Consider the following 25,080-nt stretch of genomic DNA (forward strand, 5'->3'; position numbering starts at 1 on the left):
TGGTTGTTCTCTATCCTGGTCAAGTTACAACATAAAAATGAAACTGATAAATAAACTAAAATTTATTTATTTATTAATACATTTATAGGCCACATTCTAAGTGGCTTATAAAAGAACATAACAGATAATATAGGCAGCCAGGACTTCACTTGCTCACGTCCGCCCTTTTACAATTTAAAACAAGATGCAGACAACAAGTTGGATTTAACAGGGCCGCAGCTTTAATACAAACACATGGGATGCCCGAGCCCAGTAAATAACATTACGCAGCATCCAGTAACCATCCGCCACCACCCAGCAAGACGGTCAGCACCAGCCGCCAAAGCCTTAAACAGAGTTCGACCCCCGCCACCTCCCAGCAAGGAGCCCGTACTAGACCACCGCACCCAGGTGTCTGCAAACACAAAATGTAACAGGAATGAAGCTTAACAAATAGAAAATATGAACTGGGGCGGCTCGGGCCATCCGCCTCAAGAACACCCCCCCCCCCCCCACGCTGCGACAGAACAACCCCCTTTACAACAGCAACAGAGAAGGGCGGGTGGGAGGGAAGCGACCTAACGGCTGCTGCGACGCCAGACAAATGCCGGGCACTGGCGGCGCACAGCCAGAGCACCCCCCTCCTACTCCTGACGTCACCGAAACATGGCCAAACAAAACCGGCCAGCACAATCTTTGAAATTCTGGAGCTGACAAATCCCGGGCTTTACTGCCTGCGTCTTGCCAGCTCCAGCTCCTCCCCCAACTCCCCTACCAATTACAGCTCCGGTCTCTGATTGACTTGCTGACTGACCTCCCCCCGAACCATCAAACCCCCCCACGAAGCCAAGGATCCCGGGCCTGCTCCCCAAGTGAGCCTGGCACCACATTACTTTGCTCAACCCGACACGAGGTCCAGTCGACCTCCCAAAAAATAAAATTATAACAAAACTGCCTAGTTAAATACAGACCAACTCACCTCCAGATAACAGCCACAACAACAATATGACCTTATATTATTGAAGAGTTTGGCTGAGCATTTTGAGAGACAAATCTCCCTGTGCAAAGGCTTAGGAAGATTGTTCCATAACAAAGGCCCTGTAACTGCAAACAACCGTTCTCTAGATTCAGCAAGCTGTACCGCCCAAAAGTTGGAACATCCAATAAACACTGGCCCACAGACCTCAGGCTTCTCTCTGGCCAATAAATTCTTAATAAGGAGCTGACGCACAAAGGGGCATCATTGCTCAACGCTTTGTGGATTAAGGTTGGTATTTTAAAAATTATCCTTCACTTGATCCATACAAAACGGGAGTTATATAATCAAACTGAGATGAGCCAGTGAACACATGTGCTGCTGAGTTCTGAATTACCTGCAGAGCTCTTAGAGTACAAGAAGGCAAATCCAAATAAATTGAGTTGCAGTAATCTAATCCTGTCAGAACTAAAGATTAGAGAATTGTACAGAAATCACTCAGCTCTAAAAATGGTTGTAAATTGGGAAGCATTCCCAACTTAAAAAATGAACTTCGCACAAGAAACTTAACATGCACTTTAAAATCTTTCTCCTAGGACAAGCAGGATGTCAGTCCTCACACATGGGTGACATCATCAGATGGAGCCCGACACAGAATTTTGATCTCAAATATTCTAGAACTCTCCAATATGCCGTACTGAGCATGTGCAGCTGTAGTCATCACCCTGCCCCCTAGGCAGAGTCCCTCAGTCTCTTTTTTTCCGCTGAGCTGTGTGGTCGTGGAAGCCGTGTACTCACAGTATTCGGCTTTGCTTTCTTCTCACAGTTCTTGTAAGTGATTTTTTTCCAGAGCTGCAGCTATTTTCTTCTGTAGTTTTCTTCTTCTCTTCTTCCTCTTCAATCCAACTGTCAGCTGGCCTCATGGGGAGCTCCCCTGTGCAGCCTGGCAGAATCTGTTACTTTAAAAAAAAAGAAAGAAGAAAAACTGTTTTGCAGTTTTATATCTGTGTCCTCTCCTTGCTCTGTCTGGTTTTTCCCCAGAGCTGACAGGACTGACTTCTGCAGTCCATCGGTGATCCATGTAGGCTGCTGAGTCTAGAGATTCACCTGAGTTCTACCCAGGCTGGAGTTCCATATTGTTTCACCGATCGATTGGCATCGAAGGATTTGGATGGTGGAGGGATTGAGGACCATACTGTTCCTGTGGGGGGGGGGGGGGGGGGAGCTCAACCTCCCCCACAATCCAAGGAACTAGTCTCCATGGGCGGGAGGCCCAGATGACATAGCCTCCCCTCCTGCTTGCCAGTCTTGGCAGTGCAATCTCCTTGGAAGAGAGGGTGAGCAGGAGTCTGGGCTAACAGCTTGCTGCCGCACCTTAGTGCCATGCTTAGTAACAGTTCCCCTTGCACATCTGTGACCAGCACACCATTCGTCCAACGCATCGATGTCAGGACTATGCCATGATCCAGGATTGCCAAGGAGCACCATGGTAACCTTGATGCCATAGAGATGCCGGGATGCCCTCAATGTCATTGTGGTGCATGACCGCCCTCATAAGAACATAAGAAATTGCCATACTTGGTCAGGCCAAGGGTCCATCAAGCCCAGCATCCTGTTTCCAACAGTGGCCAATCCAGGCTACAAGTACCTGGCAAGTACCCAAACACTAAGTATATCCCTTGCTACTGCTACCGCTTGAAGGCGCCGCTCACGGTAATGAATTCACACGCAGCAACAGAGTTTAGCGCTTGTTGACAGCAGATCCACAATTTGGATACCAAACAATTTCTTCCCCCGTGGCCCCTGAAGCAGGCAGCTTTCTGCCGAAACATGGCCCATGTCGGGGAAGCGGACCCACACGGCAGCGGCAACAATTGAGCAGATATAAAGATAAGTTAACCTCTTTTAAAAGTTAACATCAAAGAAGGGTCGAAACGCACAAACGCGAGAACGGCAAAGCACAGGTTTTAAGGAGTATAGACATAAGAAAAAAGAAAAAAGTCTGGTTGTTAAAGTAAATTAAAGAATAAAAACACGGGAGCTAGCTAAAAGGGTCAGCCAAAACAAGAGGTTGATTCTGAACTAGCAACCGCACAAAAAACCCCCACATATCAAGAGGTTTCCTTGATGGTTTGTTGGTTGTAGAACTGATGCTAGTAATAGCAGTGGCTATTTTCTAAGTCAGCTTGATTAATAACAACCAATAGGTAATGGACTTCTCCTCCAAGAACTTATCCAAAACTTTTTTGCCACACCCCCTGGCAACAAATTCCAGAGTTTAATTGTGTATTGAGTGAAAAAGAATTTTCTCCAATTAGTTTTAAAAGTGCTACATGCTTACTTCATGGAGTCCTCCTAGTCCTGTTATCCGAAAGAGTAAATAACTGATTCACATTTACCCGTTCTAGACCTCTCATGATTTTAAAGACCTCTGTCATATCCCCTCTGAGCCGTCTCTTCTCCAAGCTGAACAGATGTAACCTCTTTAGTCTTTCCTCATAGGGGAACTGTTCCATCGCCTTTATCATTTTGGTCGCCCTTCTCTGTACCTTCTCCTTCGCAACTATATCTTTTTTGAGATGCAGCAACCAGAATTGTACACAGTATTCAAGGTGCAGTCTCACCATGGAGCGACACAGAGGCATTCTGACATTTTCCGTTTTATTAACCATTCCCTTCCTAATAATTCCTAACATTCTGTTTGTTTTTTTTGACTGCCGCAGCACACTGAGCCAACGATTTCAAAGTATTATCCACTATGATGCCTAGATCTTTTTCCTGGGTTGTAGTTCCTAATATGGAACCTGACATCGTGTAAATGTAGCTTGGGTTATTTTTCCCTATATGCATCACCTTGCACTTATCCACATAAAATTTCATCTGCCATTTGGATGCCCAATTTTCCAGTTTCACAAGGGCTTTACAAGGTCTCACTACCCTTCCCCCCCACCCCTCACCCCCAGCAATCTATTAGTGTGCAGGTGTCTATCTTTATAACCTGGGGCCCGGTTGTATCCTCAACATATACCTTAAGTAATGTGTGTGTTGCCTTATTCCCCTCTCCCAAGTAATTCCCCCCCTCCAGGTCGGGATAGTAAAACCTTGCACCCACCCAAGCAGAATACCCACAACATCTTCCTTTTCCCTCCCACACAATGTTTCTCTGTACACCCAGCAAAAGATAATCAGTCCAATAATAAGCTGTGGTACCAATATCCCAATTTCTAATTCCTCTGTCCACCTGGGAGCTGAGGGCTAAAGCAGATTTCTCAAGGAAAAGGCCATCTTATGGTCCCCAAAGCTGGGATCTCAGAGTTGCTTATGAAACTAGCTCAAGCAATTCAAGAATTCTCTCTCCCCTTTTCCTTAAGAAATACCACGGGTACCTCCTGCCTCCTAGGTCCTCATAAGTGATATACCAGAATGTTACCAATTCCCCAGTGGTAGATCTAGTTAATGATACGTCCCCTTTCTTAACTCTTATCCCCCTTAATCCACAGAAATCCCCCTCCCACACGATGAATGTTCCTGGCCCGTAGACCATATATCTAGTAATGGTTCACACAGTATATTAAACCTGGTTGCTGAGTCCCAAATAGGGTTGTCATCAAGGCAGAATCCCAGCCCAAAAGAACGTTCAAAATATAACTATTCATGCAAAGTTTTTTAGTCTTTTCTAGTGATTCTTATCTTAAGCGGATTGTCTGTATTTGTCACTTTCCATTGGGAAGGGCCTGCTGGCAGCTCCACGGGTCCCTTGACTCGGAAATGGTGAGTCCACCCTTTCTCAGTTGTCCGCACCGCTGTTTCTGTCATCAGACGGATTTGAAACGGTCCTTCCCACTTTGGCTGTAACTTAGACTCCTTCCACATCTTTATCAAAGATGTATGGTGTGTCATTGAAAATTCAGAGTCCAGTGTTACCCCAAGGTTATGGGCTTTTTGAACAATGAGATACAGTGACTATCAATTATTATGGAATTTGGTGGACAATGTGATTGGTCGGCTATTACTGGTAGATGCATAATTTCAGTTTTGGCAGTGATAGATGATCTTAGGAGTGAGATATTGCATGACAGGTATACTAGAAACAGGTCTCAAGCTAGTGCAAAGATTAGTGATTTTTCTTTTAAATAAATTGACAAACATAATAGACAGAGGGTAATGGAAGACGATGATATTGAATTGATAGAACAACTGGTTAAGCGAACAACAATATGAAGCAATTCACAAGATCTGTTTCCAGCATCATAGATTCTTTTATACTGTAAATACAAGTCTTTTTAGCCTCCATACCTTTGACTTATAATGTTCAAGAGCAAGGCTATAATCCAAAAGGGCTCTTGCAGTGTGGATTTTATTCCACCGACACACTAGGAACCTTTACCTGTGCTTTGGTTGCTCTTATTTCAGAAGAGAATTTTGGAACTGTTTACTCTTCTGAATTTGACAGAACATAATGGAGCAATTTCATACACCGCACCTGCAGCGATTAATTTCAGAGATCAATTGTCTCATTTGCATCCTTCAATACTATATTTTCTAATTTGGATAATCAAATTGCACAAAGATGATCAAAATATTGCTGATTTAAATAATTTTTATTGTTGAAAGAAAGAAGGAAACCTATTTGCTATATTAGTAGACTGTGATCACTCCATGGTAACTCCAGGACATTAATCCTGGGAGGCAATGATAAAGTAAATTTATCACTCAAGAAAGTTAGGTAAAAAATATGACCCAAGCAATAAGTAGCTTCATGTACATATTGGACCCAACCTAAAGCTGACATGGCTGCCAAAAAATATAAAAGAGGAGATTCATCCATATGCAAATTTAAATCACCTAGGACAATAACATTGTTGAATTCCACCTTAGTCTCCACAAGACATTCAGTTACAGGTGAGTAATCAGCAGATAAAACACTGGGGACAATAAAAAAAAAGGCAAATTCCAAACAACTTGTTACCAATAAACAGAACTACAAATATTCCTGAAATAGCAAGATCAACCATAGCAAACAATAGTGGCTCTTTAACTAGAATTGATAAACCATCACCTCATATCACAGATTTAAGTTTTAGAGAAAATATAATAGCTACTTGGACACAACTATGAAATTAAATCATGTTCTGAATTGAGAAGCCAGGTCTCAGTTATGTAGGAAATGTCAGGTTGTTTATCCAAAGCAAAGCAAATTGCAGTTCTCTTTTTGATTGATCTTACGTTTATCAGAAACACTGATAAAACTAGATGAACTACTGAGGGTCAAGTTGTTGTTCAGTAGAATGTGCACAAGAATGGATCTAGATCTGGAAAAATTACAAAATTGGCTCTGACATATTCCATTATACTGACCTTGACCTAAAACTATAGTCATTGAAGAAAATAACTGGTCAGACAGCATTATTTATTTATTTATTTAGAAACTTTTATATACCGGTATTTGTGGGGACATCATACCGGTTCACATAGTAACTGAAAGATTGGAAAATACATTGCAACAGGGGAATGTAACTGGGCGGGGGTAGAACAGAAAGGCAGTAGGAAGGATAGGAGAACAAGAAGGTAATAACCAAAACAATTTACATCAGAGAGCATTTACATCAGAGAGCATGGTAAAATAAAACTGCTATGTATTAATCATGACTTCAGAGGCTAGACTAACTGGAAGAGTCCAAATACCAAACTCGACAGCTTGAAGTACAAGGTGTTCAAGGTGCTCACAAAGGAGCAAGCTCCTTTATTGCTCTTTTTGGTGTGTGTGACAGAGGTTTACAGTGTGTGGCACCTCCACCATCCTCTCAGTTCTCATAAAGCTCCACGATGTGGTGATATCAATGAGCAGGGATAAAGCTGTTCCAAGTAGGGAGGGAGTTGCTCAGGGGCAGAATGGCCTATCAGAGGATCGGGCATCCCCCGGTCGGCTGGTTATACTGGTCATGTAGACTTCATCTCAGCCACTGCTGAGAGGGATTGCTGCAGAACAAGGCCTATGGCAGAACCACGACAGAACCCACCCCATTGTGGCCTGAGGGAGATCTTGGTGGGGCTGCAACAGAGCCCAATCCAACATGGCCCAAGTGAGGTCTCAGCGGGGCCACGACAGAGCCCAACCTGCCATGGACAGAAAAAAGGCCTACAACATCAGTAGAAGGATGCATCTGGTGGTTGCAGGGCCGTGGGCGTGGCCAAGGCCCAAAAGAAAGAACGCCGCCTGAGAGGAGCATGTGTATGAGAGAAAGAGAGCCTGCATGTGTGCATAACAAAGCCTGCATGTGTGCATTAATGAGAGAGAGCGTGCAGGTGTATATGAGAAAGAGAGCCTGCATACATGTGTATGAAAGAGAGAGAGCCTGCATGAAATCGTCAGTTCAGTGTGTGCTGCGGCAGTCAAAAAAGCAAACAGAATGTTGGGAATTATTAGAAAGGGAATGGTGAATAAAACAGAAAATGTCATAATGCTTCTGTATCGCTCCATGGTGAGACCGCACCTTGAATACTGTGTACAATTCTGGTCGCCGCATCTCAAAAAAGATATAGTTGCGATGGAGAAGGTACAGAGAAGGGCGACCAAGATGATAAAGGGGATGGAACAACTCCCCTATGAGGAAAGACTAAAGAGATTAGGACTGTTCAGCTTGGAGTAGAGACGGCTGAGGAGGGGATATGATAGAGGACTTTAAAATCATGAGAGGTCTAGAACGGGTAAATATGAATCGGTTATTTACTCTTTCGGATAATAGAAGGGCTAGGGGGCACTCCATGAAGTTAGCATGTAGCACATTTAAAACTAATTGGAGAAAATTCTTTTTCACTCAACACACAATTAAACTCTGCCAGAGGATGTGGTTAGTGTAGTTAGTATAGCTGGGTTTAAAATAGGTTTGGATAAGTTCTTGGAGGAGAAGTCCAAGAAGTTCAAGGGCTTGATGGATCCTTGGTCTGACCCAGTATGGCAATTTCTTATGTTTCTTATGTGTATGAAAGAGAGAGTCTGAACATTTATTTATTTATTTATTTGTTTGTTTGTGGATTTTTGTATACCGATATTCATTTAGTGAAAAACATCACATCGGTTTACATTTAACAAGAAAGATAACAACGGCACATTACAAGAAAATTATAGCGGATGCAGGTAAATATAAAACAGACTAGTAATTAAGGTAGTTAAGGAAATTTAAATAACTATTAATTGTAGCACTCTGAAGGGTATGAAAGATATGGTAATTAAGGCTATTAAACATACAAGTAATTAAAGGAATTTAAGCAAATTAAACAAATTAAAACAAAAGGTCAGTTAGCTGAGAGGGAGTCCAAAAAGTCAGAAATGGCTGAGAGCGAGAAGGAGCAGTGGGAAAGGAAGGGATCTTGGCAAGAGATAATTATTAGAGTGAAGAGAGGCATCTTAATGGTTGGCGATTACATTATTGTGCATTATATGTACATTTATTTATTTATTTATTTATTTATTAACTTTTATTTACCGACATTCGTGCAGCACATCATGCCGGTTTACAGAGAACTCAGGTAGGCGATACAATAAAACAATAAAACAAAACAATGTACAAAGAATAAAATAAAAGGACACATTAACCGATCATGTTCAAAAAATAAATTAAGCCGTAGGGGGGATGTTGTTGTTACATGAGAGTGAACACTTGGATGTGTGTGAGCCACATGTTTTTTGAGAGAGGGTGCGTCTACATGTCTGTATGAAAGAGCACCTGTATCTGTGCATATGAGAGTGAAAGCCTGCATGTGTGCATGAGAGAGTGAGAGATTTTGCAAGTGTGTATCAAAGAGAGAGAGCCTGCTTATGTGCATGAAAGTGCCTGCATGTGTATGAGAGCCATATGTATAAGAGAGAGAGGGAGAGCGCGCACCTGCATGTGTGCATGAGAGCCTTCGGATGTGTATGAAAAACAGAGAGAGCCTGAATTTGTGTGTAAGAGGCCTGCATGTGTATGAGAGAGTGCCTATGTGGTGAAGGAGAGAGAGAGAGAGGATAAAGATTGTGTGGCTCCCTTCACCCAACTCCATACAAGTCTCTGGAAAATCAAAACATGCCAGGTATTTATTTATTTAAGGGTATGGAGAGCTGGAGATTTTTTAATTATTTAATTTTGTTTTATTTTAAATGATGGGGTGTTATTTTAAAATATTTTATTGGTGTTTGGGAAATATTAGAACAAATTTATGCAGCTTTCTAAATCATTAAGGGTCCAATATTGAAAGATGGCCGTTTAAGTAACTTGGCCAGATATATCTTATCCAGCTAATTTACACAGTATATTCAGTGGCAAGGCTGTGTTGCTGAATATACATGTATTGCCTAACATAGCCGGTTAATGTATGTGGCGAAGACCTAATATTGCGCCTTTGCTGCATCAGTTATGCAGCTAAGTTGCTCCATCCAGTGCCCACCCCCAATTATGCAGCTAACATTTTAGTCATATAAGGGACTTATGTGGCTAAGCAGTTACCACCAAACAGAAGTGCATATTCAGCAGCCGCTACTTAACCACATAAGTCCTACTTATTCGGCTAAGTAGCGCTGATTTTTATGGTTTTAATATTATGAATGATGTCTTATAGCCCTTGATTTTATTGCTTGATGTTTTGTGAGGAGTGATTATGGGTCTGTTTTTCCATTTGTTGCACTACATAATATAGTCAGGCTTGTTGTGGTTACCAGAGCATGTTTGTGAGTGAGAGAGAACGAGGGAGCCAATGAGCATATGTTTGAGCAAGAGGACTATTTAAGCCAGTGGGCCTGTGTGTGAATGTAAAAGAGAGTGATTGAGCCAGTGAGCATGTGTGTAACCAAGAATTAGTCAGTGAACATGTGTGTGAACAAGAGCATGATTGTGTTACACAGTAATCATATCTGTGAGAGAGCATGTGAGCCAATGAGTATGTGCGAAAGAAGGTGTGATCCAATGAGCATGTGTGTGAGAGAACATAAGGGAGTTTGTGTGAGAATGAACATGTTACAGAAGAAAGTTTGTGCATATCTCCCACCCCTTACTAATCCATGACAATCTAAGGATGACTGGCATCTAAAGTTCCCAGTTATGGTGAGAAGGGGATTTATTTTAGCTATAATTTTAATTATTGGATGTTGTTTGCAGTGTCTGTTATTTTGAAATATTTTATCGATGCTTGGGAAATTAAAAAAACAATGTTATATATTCATAATTCATTGGATATTCTTTTCATCAGCTGTTTTGAAATATTTATTCTTTTTATGAATTTGGTTTTACTATTATGATTAATGCTTTATATTTCCTGATGTTATTTTTGGATGTTTAGTGAGGAAAGATATTTGTTTTGCATTCCATAAAGTGTCTGGCTAGTGGCGGTATTAAGTTCAGTTTTTGTCTGCATGTTTGTATTTATACTTTATTATCTCTTCATTTTGTATTTGGTGAGGGTCTATCTGTTTTCTACATGTGTGATTGAGGTAAGATATTTTGCAAGCATGTAGCAATTCTTCCTCCAAGGAGTCACTAGATGTGTGCAAATTGTTTTTCGTGTGAGCAACAATTTTTTTAAACCAACAGTTTTTGAGTGCCAGCATTAATGTTACATTTCTGTATATAGCACAAAGAAAAATGTATGTGAGCGATCATGTAAAACCTGTGAGCTTTGCTCTGAAATGTATGAGCAGTCACTCACACACACACAGCTTAGAGGGAACTATGGAATGTAGTTTCTGTGCAGGGATCTATAACAGCTTGGCTTGTTCTGTTTTCCTTATAGCAGGTGTGTTGATGTTTTAGGGTCTGATGTAATATTTGCACTTTTGCCTTTTCATTGGTGGGGTTATTACTGTTTGAGTGCTAGCAGTTAGTGCTGTTTTCATATGGGAGGTTTAGTGTATTGCAATTCAGTTTACTCAAAACTTTCTGAAGGCCGAGCCCACACCCAACACCCTTTACAATAAGCTGTAATACTATATGGCTCTAGGTGGCTTTTTTGCAGAGTTTTCTGGTTGGTACCATAGCAGTGCATGTAAATAATATACATGTTGACCGTGATATTTTTACCTTAGAAGACTGTACTTTGTTCTTTTTCATGTAAAATCTGTTATAAATTACTCTTGCACCGACCTTGGCTGCACATGAGAAAGCAGGATTCCCATCTGGAGCTGGGTTAGTAGCTCTCCCTCGTCTCGGCCATGGCTTAAGTTTTTCTTTTTTTAAGCCCAGCGAAAAGTGTGGATCACTTCTGGTGCCCTTTCCCCTGGAGTAGGTAGACAGAGTCAAGCTTGGGGAACCATGAAAGCAGAAGACACTATAGCATGAAGTCAATGGGAATACACTGGAGCGGGGAGGCGGAGAACCTGAGGCAAGCTACAGGCATCGGACAGGAGAGAGCGAGCCAAGAGGAAATACCTGTGCAGTGTTGGGAAGGCTTCTGTCTGAGGTGACTGGACTGAGCTGTGAAAGGAGCAGTTAGTTGTGGAACCAGCAAGCCTCAGAGTGGGATTGGAAAGGGAGGAGGCTGCTGCTGCAGAATGAGGAAGGGCTGGTAGCAAGCAAGAACTTTACACTATGATGTGGTAGCGCAGCAACACAGTAGCATGTTAAAGAGAGTGTGTGTCTCTGCCACACGTACCTATACATACACTTTGTGTCAGAGAGAGAGCGCGTGTGTGGGTGTCTCTGTCTGACACAAATACACACTCTTGCTCTCTGTGTGTGGATTTATCTGTGAGCCTGTGTGAAAGTGTCTTAGAAAGAGGGTTTGTGTCAGTGTATGTGTTCCAATAAAGTTTCTGCAGTCTATAAATCTGTCTGTCACTGAGCAAGTGATTGTGTCTGACTCTGGCTGGCAGTGTAGTTCTCATTACTTTCACCAGTTCAAGAACTACATGGTTGGCCAGACCAGGATATGCGTGTGTGTAGGTTAACAGATTTAAATGAATGGAATGGAGTCTACAGATTTGTTTACTCACTGCTGGTCTAGAGTATGCTCAGTTTCTTAGTTTTTTAGGGAAACTGTGAAATTTATTGTGAAGATATTTGGGCTTAATTCTGCCAGGTTCGAGAGTCGACTTGGCATGCTTTAGAGAGCTGTTGACACACGTGCTGCAGAGAAAGTGCATGAGGGAGTCAGATACCCCGTGGACCAGTTTTGAAAAAATCCCCCGAGCTGATATTTTCCTGCAGTTTGCCCTGGAGATGCTCTCACAAAGAGGTAGATTTTAAAAAAGTACGCTGGATTTTATAAGATACGCGCTTAGCTGCGCGTATCTTATAAAATCCGGGGTCGGCGCGCGCAAGGGGGTGCACATTTGTGCAACCTGCGCACGCCGAGCCCTGGTTCGCGTTGCCTGTTCCCTCCGAGGCCGCTCCGAAATCGGAGCGGCCTCGGAGGGAACTTTCCTTCGCCCTCCCCCCACCTTCCCCTCCCTTCCCCTACCTAACCCACCCCCCGGCCCTATCTAAACCCCCCCCCCCTACCTTTGTTGCCAGATTTACGCCTGCTTTCAGCAGGCGTAAATCTGCGTGCGCCAGCGGGCTGCTGGCGTGCCATCACCCAACCCAGGGGCTGGTCCAGAGGCCTCGACCACGCCCCCGGGCCAGCGCCACGCCCCCGGTCCTGCCCCGAACGACCCCCGGTCCCGCCCCGGACACGCCCCTCCCCCGCCCCTTTTACGAAGCCCCGGGATTTGCGCGCGCCGGCGGCCTATGCAAAATAGGCGCGCCGGTGCGCGAGGGCCCTGCGCACGTAAATCCGGCAGGATTTACGCGTGCAGGGCATTTAAAATCCGGCCCAAAGAGTTCAGCGGCAGGTGGAGATCAGGCAAGGTAGCAAGCAGAAAATGCTGACAGAGCTACAGGCTTGACTTGGGAATCCAGCATCCTCTCAATCCTGTAGCTATAAAAGCCACATTGAAAAACCAAGATTTTCATATTTTCCTAAAACGGAAATAATAACTGGTTCTCATCTCTGTCCACAGACTTCGTGCCACATAAAAATAGTGTCCTCTTCTGTATGGAAACATGTTTAACTTCAGCTGGTAACAGAAGGATCAATAACATGAATTGAGATAGAATTCTACTAGATTTATACAGTTTTATCTTGTCTCACAAATATTGCAGACAAGAACCATAAATCATTCAATGTAGTAAAGATAAAATTTTAAAAGTGATCCTGCCACAGGCAACCAGTAAAGTTGCTCTCGAGTAGAAGTTACATGATCTGAAAACTTTAGCACCATCAAAATTTGCACTGCTGTAGTAACTGCATTATTAATTTATTACCTTGTATGGATAATTAGACAGTTCTTCATGGACAAGCAGGATATGACATCATCCAATGGCACCGAGATGGAAAAGCATTTTTGGAGTTTAGAAAACCAAGAAGGTTTTTCATAACATGCGTAGGCCTCCCCGTGCAGCCGCTACTGCTGCCACGTGAGTCTCCTCAGTCTTTATTTTTCTACTAGAGCAAAAGGACACATTTTTGCATGCTCTCATTCAGGTGCTCATCACATTTTTTGCCTTTGGGTTTTGTTTTTTTTTATTTGTTTTTGTTTTAAGTGTGTTTTTCATTTCATTTTGAGAGTATCCAAAATATATATTTTTTAATGATTATTATTATTCTTTTTCAAACATTGAGTTCAACTTAGCTTCAGCTTCATTTGTAATGGCGGATAGCAAGCTGGGTTTCAAAAAAGTCCCCATTGCTCTTAAATGATGACTTTGTCTGGCCAACATGACTACCATGTTCAATGCCTCAGGCCATCCCACAACAGACCTAACTGCGCTGCCTGTGCCCAAATTTCCTCCAGGGCCAGGAGATCCAGAAGATTCACACACCAGCGAATTTTTAAATTCTCCTCAGGCCTCTTTCACGGCAGTAAAGAGGAAGCCATCTCAATGTCTACATCAGAAAAGGTGGAATCCTTTCATGCTAGGTGCCATGATTTGAAAAAGGTTAGGTGCAGGTGCTATTCCCTCTCTCACAAAGAAGTTGCCCTTCTCAACACCAGGACTTGCAATAGCCAAGACAGGCCCTGTCAGCACAGTGCATTAAAAAGACATCTTTAGTGCTATCGCTCTTCAGCGCAGAGCATACACCAGCACCATCATGAAGTGGAAAGATTGTATACTCCTTGGTGCCAAGAAACAATTGTTCAGACACTCACATAACACTGGTACTATACTGGAAGAATCCAGCAAATAAAGTGAAATAAAACCATTCAACCAGACCTCATACACTTTAACCCGTGCTTAAATGCTCAAGGTAAATACCACATATTTTGAAAAGCTTATGTGCAGAGTGGTTCTAATCATTGGTCGTTGGTTGTTAGGTTCAATACCATTACATATTTTTCATATTTTTTTCTTTTTGTTTTTTATAACATACTGTGGAAAGTACTTGTCTTAAAAGACGCTATTTTGCAGGAAGTACTTATCTTAAATGATGTTTACAGCTGAATGTCTTGAAACTTTAGACCGGAACGCCGGAGTGAAAGAAACAACTACGCCCGACGCGGCTCACGTTTCTTTTGCTTCTTCAGGGGCTCTTAGTAAGTTGTATCAATTGTATAAACTTGTGTCTCCCGACTTCCACAGGCTGCAAATCAGCTGTTCCTGTATGAGGTCTGGTTGAATGGTTTTATTTCACTTTATTTGCTGGATTCTTCCAGTATAGTACCAGTGTTATGTGAGTGTCTGGATTAAGGTGTTACACAAGGGTGAAGCAGTTTTTTGAACATATAAAGAAACAATTGTTGGCACCGAAGAGACAAAAAAGACAATTCATTCTAAATCTACTTCTAACAAACAACCTATGCCATTTCTAGCTCCAGAACAGGATAATTTTTCCACTGCTGTCCTCCTCCCATGATGGATCATCATCCGTTTCTGAGGAAAATGTGGCTTGAATTCATCAAAGGATAGCTAATAACACAAAGAGGAGTAGGCGAATGTCCAGAAAAAAATATAAGCATAAACTGGGAGACATCTGGTATAAGTGATATAATTAGGTGCTAATGCTCAGAAGACTGCCGGTTTATTAGTAGATCAAGTGAACATTATTAACTGTGTATGTACAAGTAGAATTATGTACCACTTAAAATATAAGTTCAAATAAAGATTGCTTTTTAATTTTATTTTGCACAAGGTCACTGCATAAATGAGATCAGCACTAGCATTAGATGACAAACTTAGCTTTGTTGGCTTGTAAGGTCCAATATAAATAACTATGGATATAGAACCGCTCCTGGCTGGAACCAAAGATCGCCCAGCACTGCCAGTATTTTGGCGACTGCTATGCCTGCTTCAGGGGCCAGGTGTAAAAACATTCAGTATGGGACCACAGACTCAAAGTGGTATTGAATGTTTGTTCTTCCTCCCATATTTCACACACTATTTATCTGTGCTATCTTGACTTTTTCATGTCAAGCCATTCTGGACCTGCTGCAGTATGTCTTTCACCCTCTACATTCCACAGAAACTGCTCTCACCAAAGCTTCCAGTGACTTCTTTGTGGCCAACCTGGCACGTACCCAAACATTAAATAGATCCCATGCTACTGATGCTGGTAATAAGCAGTGGCTATTCCCTAAGTCAGCATGATTAATAGCAGTTTATGGACTTCTCCCCCAGAAAGTTATCCAAATCTTTATTAAACCCAGCTACACTGTCTGCCTTAACCACACCCACTGGCAATGAATTCAAGAGCTTAATTGTACATTGAGTGAAAAAGAATTTTCTCCAAGGACAAGCAGGATGGTAGTCCTCACTCATGAGTGACATCATCCGATGGAGCATGGCATGTCGTTAACCATGCGTCCACGCAGGATCTCTCTTCAGTCTACTACTTTCCGCAAAGCTGCTGCCTTGTGGCCATAAGCTCGCGCTCAGTGGCGGATTCCCGATGAAGACCAGCCCGGGGATTCGCCGCCCAGGCCAGCCCAGGAGATACCACATGGTCTGCTGAGCGTGGCTCTGTCACGGTCGCGCTCGGCAGACCACGTGACTAGCGCGACCGGCCCACCAGGGGATGCCCGATCCCCCGACAGGCCAATCCGCCCCTGCTCACGCTTCTTTATACAGTTTTTTCAAATTTTGCGGTTATCTCTTCCCACATCGTGTAGGGTCCCTTGTATTTTTGTCGGTTCCACTCTCTGTGACCTGGTAAGTCCTTCGATCATTCACGGTTGATCGCCAACTGTTTCATCTCCTGGTGTCTGCCAGGCATCGACCGTGCACCATGTACTTTTTCCGATGCATTGACTGGCTTTCGCTGGTGCCCCCAGTGCCCCGAACTATGTCAATCACAGACCCCCACGAGGTCTGCGTTCTTTGCCTGGGGGCATCCCACGATGTCCAGAAATGTCGGAGAAATTATTCAGCTCCAAAAGACCGAATCCGTCATTGGCTTCGGGAACCTCCACCCTGCCCGGAAAGGTCTTGTTCAGACCAACAATCAGGTAGCTATGTGGTATCTGAACAAACAGGGGGGAATGGGGTTCTTCACCCTCTGTCAGGAGGCAGTCCACATTTGGTCGTGGGCCATCAACAACGTCCCAAGGGTGGATAACACCCTGGCGGACTCTTTGAGCCATGCCTTTCGACCTCACGAGTGGTCCCTCAGTCAAAAGCTGGCAGATGGGATCTTTCACTTGTGGGGGACCCCAAACATAGATCTCTTCACCTCCCTGGAAAACAGGAAGGTGGACCGCTTCTGCTCCCTAGGCCGGAGGAGCAGTGGATCACTGGCGGATGCATTCTCAATTCACTGGGGCACCGGGCTGCTGTTCGCTTACCCTCCCCTTCCTCTCATCTTGAAAATACTTCAGAAGCTTCAGCAGGATCAGGCCTCCATGATCCTGATCACCCCCTTTTGGCTCCCATCAGGTCTGGTTTCCAACCCTACGGGATCTGGCCTTGTGCCCCCCCAATCTGCTTGGGGTTGGCCCCAGACCTAATCACTCAGGACTGGGGCAGGCTCTGTCACCCCAACCTATAAGCCCTGGCCCTCACAGCTTGGATGTTGACTGGGTGACTGTGAATCCCCTTGGCCTTTTGAAAGGGGTGTTGCGAGTTATTCTGGAATCCAGAAAACCTTCTATCAGAAAATCTTACAATATGAAATGGAAGAGATTTTCCACTTGGTGCGAGGGAAGCAGTCTGGATCCCTTTTCTTGCTCCCAACTCGCACTCTTAGACTATTTGTTTTCCCCCTCTGAATCCGGTCTCCACATTGGTGAGGGTTCACCTCAGCACCATAGGGGTTTACCACCGGGTACAGATGGTACTTCGATCTCTTCTCATCCATTTGTGGGGCGGTTCATGAAAGGCTTATTACAACTAAAGCCCCTCACTCACCCTCCAGCGGTTTCCTGGGATCTCAATGTCGTCCTGTCGCAACTCATGAACTCCCCGTGTGAACCATTACGACCTGAAGTACCTCTCCTGAAAGGTATCTTCTTGGTCGCTGTGACATCAGCTTGCAGGGTCAGCGAACTGCAAGCCCTAGTGTCATACCCACCTTATACAAAATTTTATCATAACAAAGTGGTCCTCCGGACCCACCCGAAGTTCCTTCCCAAGGTGGTTTCAGAGTTCCATCTCAACCAGTCCATCCTGTTGCCTTCCTTTTTCCCAAGGCCTCACACTCACTGGGGTGAACGGACTCTGCATACTCTAGATTGCAAGAGAGCACTGACTTTTTACTTAGAGTGGATGGCACCTCACCACCTCTCCACTCAACTATTCGTCTCCTTCAACAAGGCTAGGGGTTGCTATCTACCTATCCTATTGGTTTGCAAACTGCAATGCCTTCTGCTACACACAAGCAGGCCTTCAGCTTGAAGCTCATGTCAAGGCTCACTCGGTAAGAGCTAAGTCAGGCTCGGTGGCTCATTTGCGTGCAGTCCCCATTCACAAGATTTGCAGAGCAGCAACTTGGAGTTCCCTTCACACATTTGTCTCACATTATTGCCTGGACAAGTATGGCCGGCAGGACAGTCGATTCAGACAATTTGTCCTTCGTAATCTCTTCCAGCCATGAAAGACCAACTCTCTCCCTCTGTGGGTCCTGTCCTTGGGTGCAGGCCTGCTCCTGTGGTTGCATTGCAGCTCTAGTTGTTGTGCATGTTGGCACCTGTTCTCTGCTGCGCATGTTCAGAGTGGCCTGAAGCTACTTAATCATCCATGTGTGAAGAAAACCATCCTACTTGTCTTTGGAAAAAGCAGAGTTGCTTACCTGTAACAGGTGTTCTGCAAGGACAGCAGGATGTTAGTCCTCACAAAACCCACCCACCACCCCACAGAGTTGTTTTTATCTCTGTTTGTTTATTTTTTTGCGAACTCTATATTATAAGACTGAAGAGGGACCCTGCGTGGATGTGTGGTTAGCAGCATGCTGGACATGCTCAGTGTGCCAGTCAAAGTTTCTAGAAACTTTGACAAAAGTTTTCCATGCCAGGCTCTATCAGATGATGTCACCCATGTGTGAGGACTAACATCCTGCTGACCTTGGAGAACACCTGTTATAGGTAAGCAACTCTGCTTTCTCCAATTTGTTTTAAATAAGCTACTTACTAACTTCATGGAGTGCCTCTAGTCCTTGTATCATCTGAAAGAGTAAATACCCAATTTCCATTTAACCATTCAAGTGCTTTCATGATTTTATAGATCTCTGTCATATCCCTTCTCAGCCATCTCTTCTCCAAGCTGAACAGCCTTAACCTCTTTAGCCTTTCCTTATAGGAGAGCTGTTCCATGCCCTTTATCATTTTGGTTGCCCTTCTCTGTACATTCTCCAGTGCAACTATATATTTTTTGAGATGCGGTGACCAGAATTGCACACAGTATTCAAGGTGCAGTCTCACCATGGAGCGATACAGATGTATTATGACATTCTTTATTTTATTCATCATTCCCTCCCTGATAATTTCTAATAGACTGTTTGCTTTTTTGACCGCCACGGCACACTGAGCCGACGATTTCAATGTATTATCCTGTATGACACTTAAATCTTTTTCCTGGGTGGTAACTCCTAATATGGAACCTAATATCGTGTAACTACAGTATGGGTTATTTTTCCCTATATGCATCACCTTGTACTTGTCCACATAAAATTTCATGTGCCATTTGGATATCCAATCTTCCAATCTCGCAAGGTTCTCTTACAATTTATCATACTCTGCTTATGATTTAACTTCTCTGAAAAATTTTGTGTCATCTGCAAATCTGATCACCTCTCTCATTGTACCCCTTTCCAGATCATTTATAAATACAGGGTAGCCCATCTCCAATACCAGTGCATTGGAGGCAGGCTACGTTTCCATGGGCCACCCTGTATATTAAAAAGCATCGGTCCAAGTAAAGATGGCTGAGGCACTCCTCAGTTTATCTTTTTCCACTGAGAAAACTGACCATTTAATCCTACTCTCTGTTTCTTGTCTTTTACCAGTTTGCAATCCACAAAAAGACAGCGCCTCCTATCCCCTGACTTTTTAGTTTTCTTAGAAGCCTCTCATGAGGGACTTTGTCAAATGCTTTCTGAAAATCCAAATTCACTACATCTACCGATTCACCTTTATCCACATGTTGATTAGCCCCCTTCAAAAAAATGTAGCAGATTTGTGAGGAAAGACATCCCTTGGATAAATCCATGCTTTCTTTTTCCCACTAAACTATGTCTATCTATATGCTCTGTGAGTTTGATCTGGAGAATAGTTTCCATGATTTTTCCTGGCACTGAAGTCAGGCTCACCGGTCTATAGTTTCCTGGATCACCCCTGGAGCCCTTTTTAAATATCAGTTACTTTGGCCATCCTCCAGTCCTTAGGTACAATGGGTGATTTTAATCATAGATTACAAATTACTAGTAATAGGTCTGAAATTTCATTTTTTAATTCTTTCCAGTCCCTGGGATATATACCATCCGGTCCAGATGATTGGCTATTCTTCAGTCTGTCAGATTGGCCTACTACATTTTCCAGTTTCGCCGTGATTTGGTCCAGTTCATCTGAATCATCACTCTTGAAAACTGTCTCCAGAATGGGTATCCCCCCAACATCCTCATTAGTAAACACCGAAGCAAAGAATTAATTTAGTCTTTCCGCAATGGCCTTTTCTTCCCTAAGTGCCCCTTTAACCCTTTGATCATCTAACACTCCCACCATACCTTAAAATTTAACTTGGCCAAGACAGAATTTCATTCCCCTCCTTCCCAAACCCATTTCCCTTCTCTCTCTTTCTAGCTATATGTATGGTATGCTTTTTCTCCCTCTCTTTGCCCATAACCTTGGGGTCATCTTTGATGTCTCTTTCTCCTCCTCTATGTACATTCAAACTGCTAAAGTGTGTCGATTCTTCATCTATAAAATCACTAAAATCTGTCCCATCCTTTTCTGAGCATGCTACCAAATTGCTCAACCACTGTTTTATGTCTTCCTGCTTAGATAACTGCAACTCACTCCTTGCAGGCCTCCCACTGAACAGTCTTTCTCCATTGCAATCTATTCAAAATTCAGCTGTACAATTCATCTTCAGCTTCACTATGACCATGTTACTATATAACAACCTCTTCTCAAGTCACTACACTGGCTTCCTGCATGCTTCTGTGTACAATTCAAGCTTTTCTGATTCGTCAATAAATGCATTCAATCTGCAGTTCCTCATTACCTGTTTTCTCTTCTCTCTGCCTACATCCTTCCTCCTGTGGTGGGACATATAGACTCTTAACTCTACCCTTCTCTACCACCACCAAATCCCGACTTTTCACTTTCAACCCTGCTGTGCCATGGAATAGATGTTCTGAATTTGTGCATTATGCTCCCTCTCTGGCCGTATTCATATCCAGTTTAAAAACTCACCTTTTTGAAGATGCCTTTAAATCCTAAGTACTTTTCTATAATAAAATTCCAGTCCCAGAGACTTTTGTTTGTCATGTATGTTTGTCTTGTTTAACTTGTAAGCTCCATGGACAGGGACTATCTCTTATGTATATCTGTGCAGCACTGCGAATGTCTAGTAGTGCTTTAAAAATGATAAATAGTAGCACTAGTAAAGTAGAAGAGGTTTGCCTTTTGGCGTGAAGGAAAGGCCCTAGATCAAGGGTAGGAAATGCTAGTCATGGAGTGCCACAAACTGGTATGTTTTCAGGGATATCCATAACGAATATGGATGAGATATACTTGCATGCACTGCCTCCATTGTATCTACCTTATAAATGGCCTGTGACCGACGGCCCGCAAATGCGCAGTAGAGCACAGCTCTACTGCGCATGTGCGGGCAAGGATGTCGATCAGAAAAAAAAATGGCGGTGGGGCCGCAGGAGCGGGAGGAGAAGCAGCGGCGCCGCGCGCGCGGTGCCGCTGCTTCTCCTCCCCAGATCTGCCGGCAGATCTCGGGGGGGTCACTGCCGCGCGCGCGGGAGTGACCCCCCCCGAGATCTGCCGGCAGGAGCGGGAGGAGTTAATGGAGCCGGGTGAGGGTTGCGGGAGGAAGTCGCGCTTACGGCGCCGGGAGGAAATGGAGGTGGGTGAAGGGAGGGAGGGAGGGAGAGGGGGACTGAGTGAGTGGGAGGGAGAGGGGGACTGAGTGAGTGGGAGGGAGGGAGGGAGAGGGGGGACTGAGTGAGAGGAGAGGGAGGGTGGAGAGGAGTGGGTGGGGGGGGGGGGGGGGTGAAGAGTGAGGGGAGAGAGAATGAGGGGGAGGTGAGAGACAGAGGGATGTAGCCCGTTTTAACGGGCTTTACGGCTTGTACAAATATATCTCAAGCATATTCTTCATGGAAATCCTGAAAGCCAGACCTGTTTTGTAGCACTTGAGAAACAGAGTTGACAACCCCTTCCCTAGATCCTTTCTCTTGCTTCAAATAAAAACTCTTGATTACCTTCTACATCCTTCAGACCAACTCAGGATTTACCTTAGTGCATTTGATACTTGCCATCATTGTGTAGCCTTTTGTTGTGCATTTCATGCAGAGCTTGCTTCACTTGAAACCTCTGATCAGGTCTCCTGCTGCGTCATGGTACCTTAACCTATTATTGACTCATCTGGTGAAAACTCCCTTTAAGCCTATAGACTCCTGTAAGCTGATCTAGAAGGTCATATTTTTGGTGGCAGTTACTTCAGCTCACAGAGTCAATGAGCTCTGGGCCCTAGTGATTTATCCACCTTATACCGAGTTTTTTCACAGTAGGGTGGTTCTGTGCACACATCCTAAATTCCTGCCTAAGGTAGTGTCAGACTTCCATCTTAACTAATCATCCTTCTAACATTCTTTCTTAAGCCATATATCTGCAAAGGTGGTGTGTTTTGAGAAATGTTGCATATGTATGTTTTTATGTAATCCACTAAGAATGGTAGATTAGCAGACAAGAAAGCTTTTAAAATAAATTCAGGGTTTGGATTGTAAAAGTGCTTTTGCCTTCTCTCTGAAGCAGTCTAAAGCCCTTAGAAAGCTCACCCAGCATTTTGTTTTTTTTCAACCTGGAATTCCCATTGCCAAGCACACACTTTGTATTTGGCTAGCAGATTGCATCTCCTCCTGCTATGCCCAGGCTGGTGAGTCACATCAAGGCTCATAGTTTCCAAGCCATGGCAGCATCAGTAGTTCACCTCAGGTCATCCCCTATAGAGGAGATGAGGCAAGGCTGCGACATGGAGTTCTCGCCACATATTCATAACTCCCAATGCAGCAGCAGAGTACGAGGTGTAGAACCCAACTCCATCCCCCCTATTTTGGTTCCAGGGTGTCCCTATTTAAAAAAAAAAAAAATACAAAAAGGGCTTTTTACCACCAAAATATGTTTTTTGCCATTGGCACTGTTTTGGGTTTTCTCCCTTCTTTTGTTTAGAACAGTCTGTAGCTAGGGATTTCCCTAGGACTACCATCCTGCTTGTTCTCAGAAAAAGCAGAGTGTCTTTCCTGTAATAGGTGTTCTCAAAGAACAGCAGAATGTCAGTCCTCATAAAACCTCCCCACTTCCCCTTGATTTCTCCAAGTCTAATGTAGACTGAAAGGGCCCTCATGTGGACACCTGGCAGTATGGCATGCTGCACATGCTCAGTAGGACATGCTCAAAGTTTCTAGAAACTTTGAAATCAAATTTTCAAGCCAGGTTCAACATGATGATAGTACCATGTAGAACTGACAATATGCTTTCCTCAGAGAACACCTGTTACAAGTAAGCAACTCTGTTTTACCTGTAACAGGTGTTCTCCATACACAGCAGGACAAGTCAGCCACACAATCCCACCCTCATCCCCTTAGAGTTAAAGGTTAGCTTGCTATAAAAACTGAGGAGATTCGCATGGCAGAGGCTGCACAGGAAAGTCCACACATGCTCAAAAAATGCCTAGGAAAGCTTTTCTACCTCGGCATGATCAGATAACAATGACCCATTTGTGTGTCTGATTTGTCCTCCTGTCTATGGAGAACACCTGATACAGGTAAGCAAACTTGCTATCTCCATGATAAAGCCCTTCAATGAATGCTTTAGCCAGCAACCTTTGCTCACAGAGCCATCTCCCTACAGGGCCTGAACACAGCCCTGCTGTGATGCACCTATATACCAGGCAGTGTATCAGTGTGTCCTATGCAATAATAGTTTTACCAAAATGCCAGCATTCATCCCCCAGCAGGTTTTAGTGTGTTCTAGTTTTTTTCTCACTCTAACACCCTTGCACAGACTGTTGAGATCCAGTATGGTAGGAGGAGCATCAGATGACACATGTTTCCTGGTTTCAGATTGTCTCCTACCTACTCGATCTTCCAGAAAAGGATGAAGAAGAGGTGGAACGAGCTCAGATTAACAACTTTGACAGTCTCTGGGGAGAGACAGGTGAGTTTCTGACAAAAAACTCTCTCATAAACTTTCAGAGGTTTTGGGGGGTTTTTAGGGAAAAGGATGCTTGTTCTTGTGTCACAGTAAGGTGCACACCCATTTCTTTTATAGTACAGCAAAAAAAGCATAGTGATTGTCACAAAGAGGTGGGACTTCTAGGTGCTAATGTTATCTGTCTCAATGAGTCTTTGCGACCTCAGGGATGCTAAGGTAATATTTTTCCAGCCACTATTGGTAAAGAAACCCTGAAGCCAAGTATGACCATGATGGGGACTTGAGGAGAGGGAGAGAAATTTGTTGTAAATAGTAAATTTATCATTAAATACTTTGTTTTATCTTATTAGAATATGATATACGCTATTAAATTTTACTAAGTATTTTCAGAAAGTTAAATTTAAAAAAGAAAAAATATGCGCTAACCCAACTGAATATAGAAACCCTTAATATCAAAGGTTAGCCAGCTAAATAAAGATTTGGGCACTTAGCTGGCTAATAAGTTAGATGGCTTGAATTTAGCCGGATAAGTTCTGGGTGTTCTGGGGGCGTAACTGGGAGAAGTTGAGTTAATCAGCTAATTCCAATATTCAGAGTTAGCCAAATAACTTAGCTGGCTAGGTCTGGTTGGGCCAAAGAGCTGTCCTGAAGTTAGCTGGATAAAGTTTAATATAGCCGGTTATATTCAATAGTGCGCCTGCGCTTTTGAATATACCTCCAAAGTTAGCCAGATAAGTTCATCCGGCTAACTTTGCTATCCGGACAGTGAATGAATATGGACCTTATAATGGAGCTTACGGTCTAGTCTACTCAAACAGGCAAGACACTCACCAGGGGCAGACTGGCCTATCGGGGGATCGGGCATCCCCCGGTGGGCTGCTCGCGCTAGTCACGTGGTCTGCCAAGCACGGCCGTGAAGGAGCCGCGCTCGGCAGACCATGTAGTATCCCCTGGGCCGGCCTGGGTGGGAATCCGCCGCTGACACTCACACAAAAAACTCAAATAAAGACATGGTAGGAAAGGAGCTAACCAGTTGGGAATTGAGGAAGGGGCAGCTTTAATTGTGGCTTGAAAACTATACAGATCCCTGCATTCATATGTATTAACATGCCCATGTGATTGCAAATAACCAATCTGGCTGCTTAGTTTTTGTCCTTGAAGATATTTCAGGGTGTGATTTATTTGCAGTCTTTCTGGAGATGAAATTTACTACCTGCATAATGATCTCATTATTCTGTCTAGCGAATTTCAGCAGCAGACAGCCCTTTACTCTGAGAAATGCTGATAGTGCTGTAAAGCA

The 25,080-nt window shown here is 43.6% G+C and overlaps 1 protein-coding gene across 3 annotated transcripts in view; it reads left to right on the forward strand.

Moving 5' to 3' along the window:
* TANC2 (tetratricopeptide repeat, ankyrin repeat and coiled-coil containing 2) overlaps nt 1–25,080 on the forward strand; it is a 1,188,344-nt gene that overhangs the window by 1,134,476 nt on the left and 28,788 nt on the right. For all 3 annotated transcript variants that reach the window (XM_029572386.1, XM_029572387.1, XM_029572388.1), the window contains one exon: nt 23,690–23,783. In XM_029572386.1, coding sequence (XP_029428246.1) covers nt 23,690–23,783 — 94 coding nt within the window. The remainder of the gene's footprint in view (nt 1–23,689; nt 23,784–25,080) is intronic.

This window comes from Rhinatrema bivittatum, chromosome 12 (assembly GCF_901001135.1).
Source record: "Rhinatrema bivittatum chromosome 12, aRhiBiv1.1, whole genome shotgun sequence".
Taxonomy (NCBI): Eukaryota; Metazoa; Chordata; class Amphibia; order Gymnophiona; family Rhinatrematidae; genus Rhinatrema; species Rhinatrema bivittatum.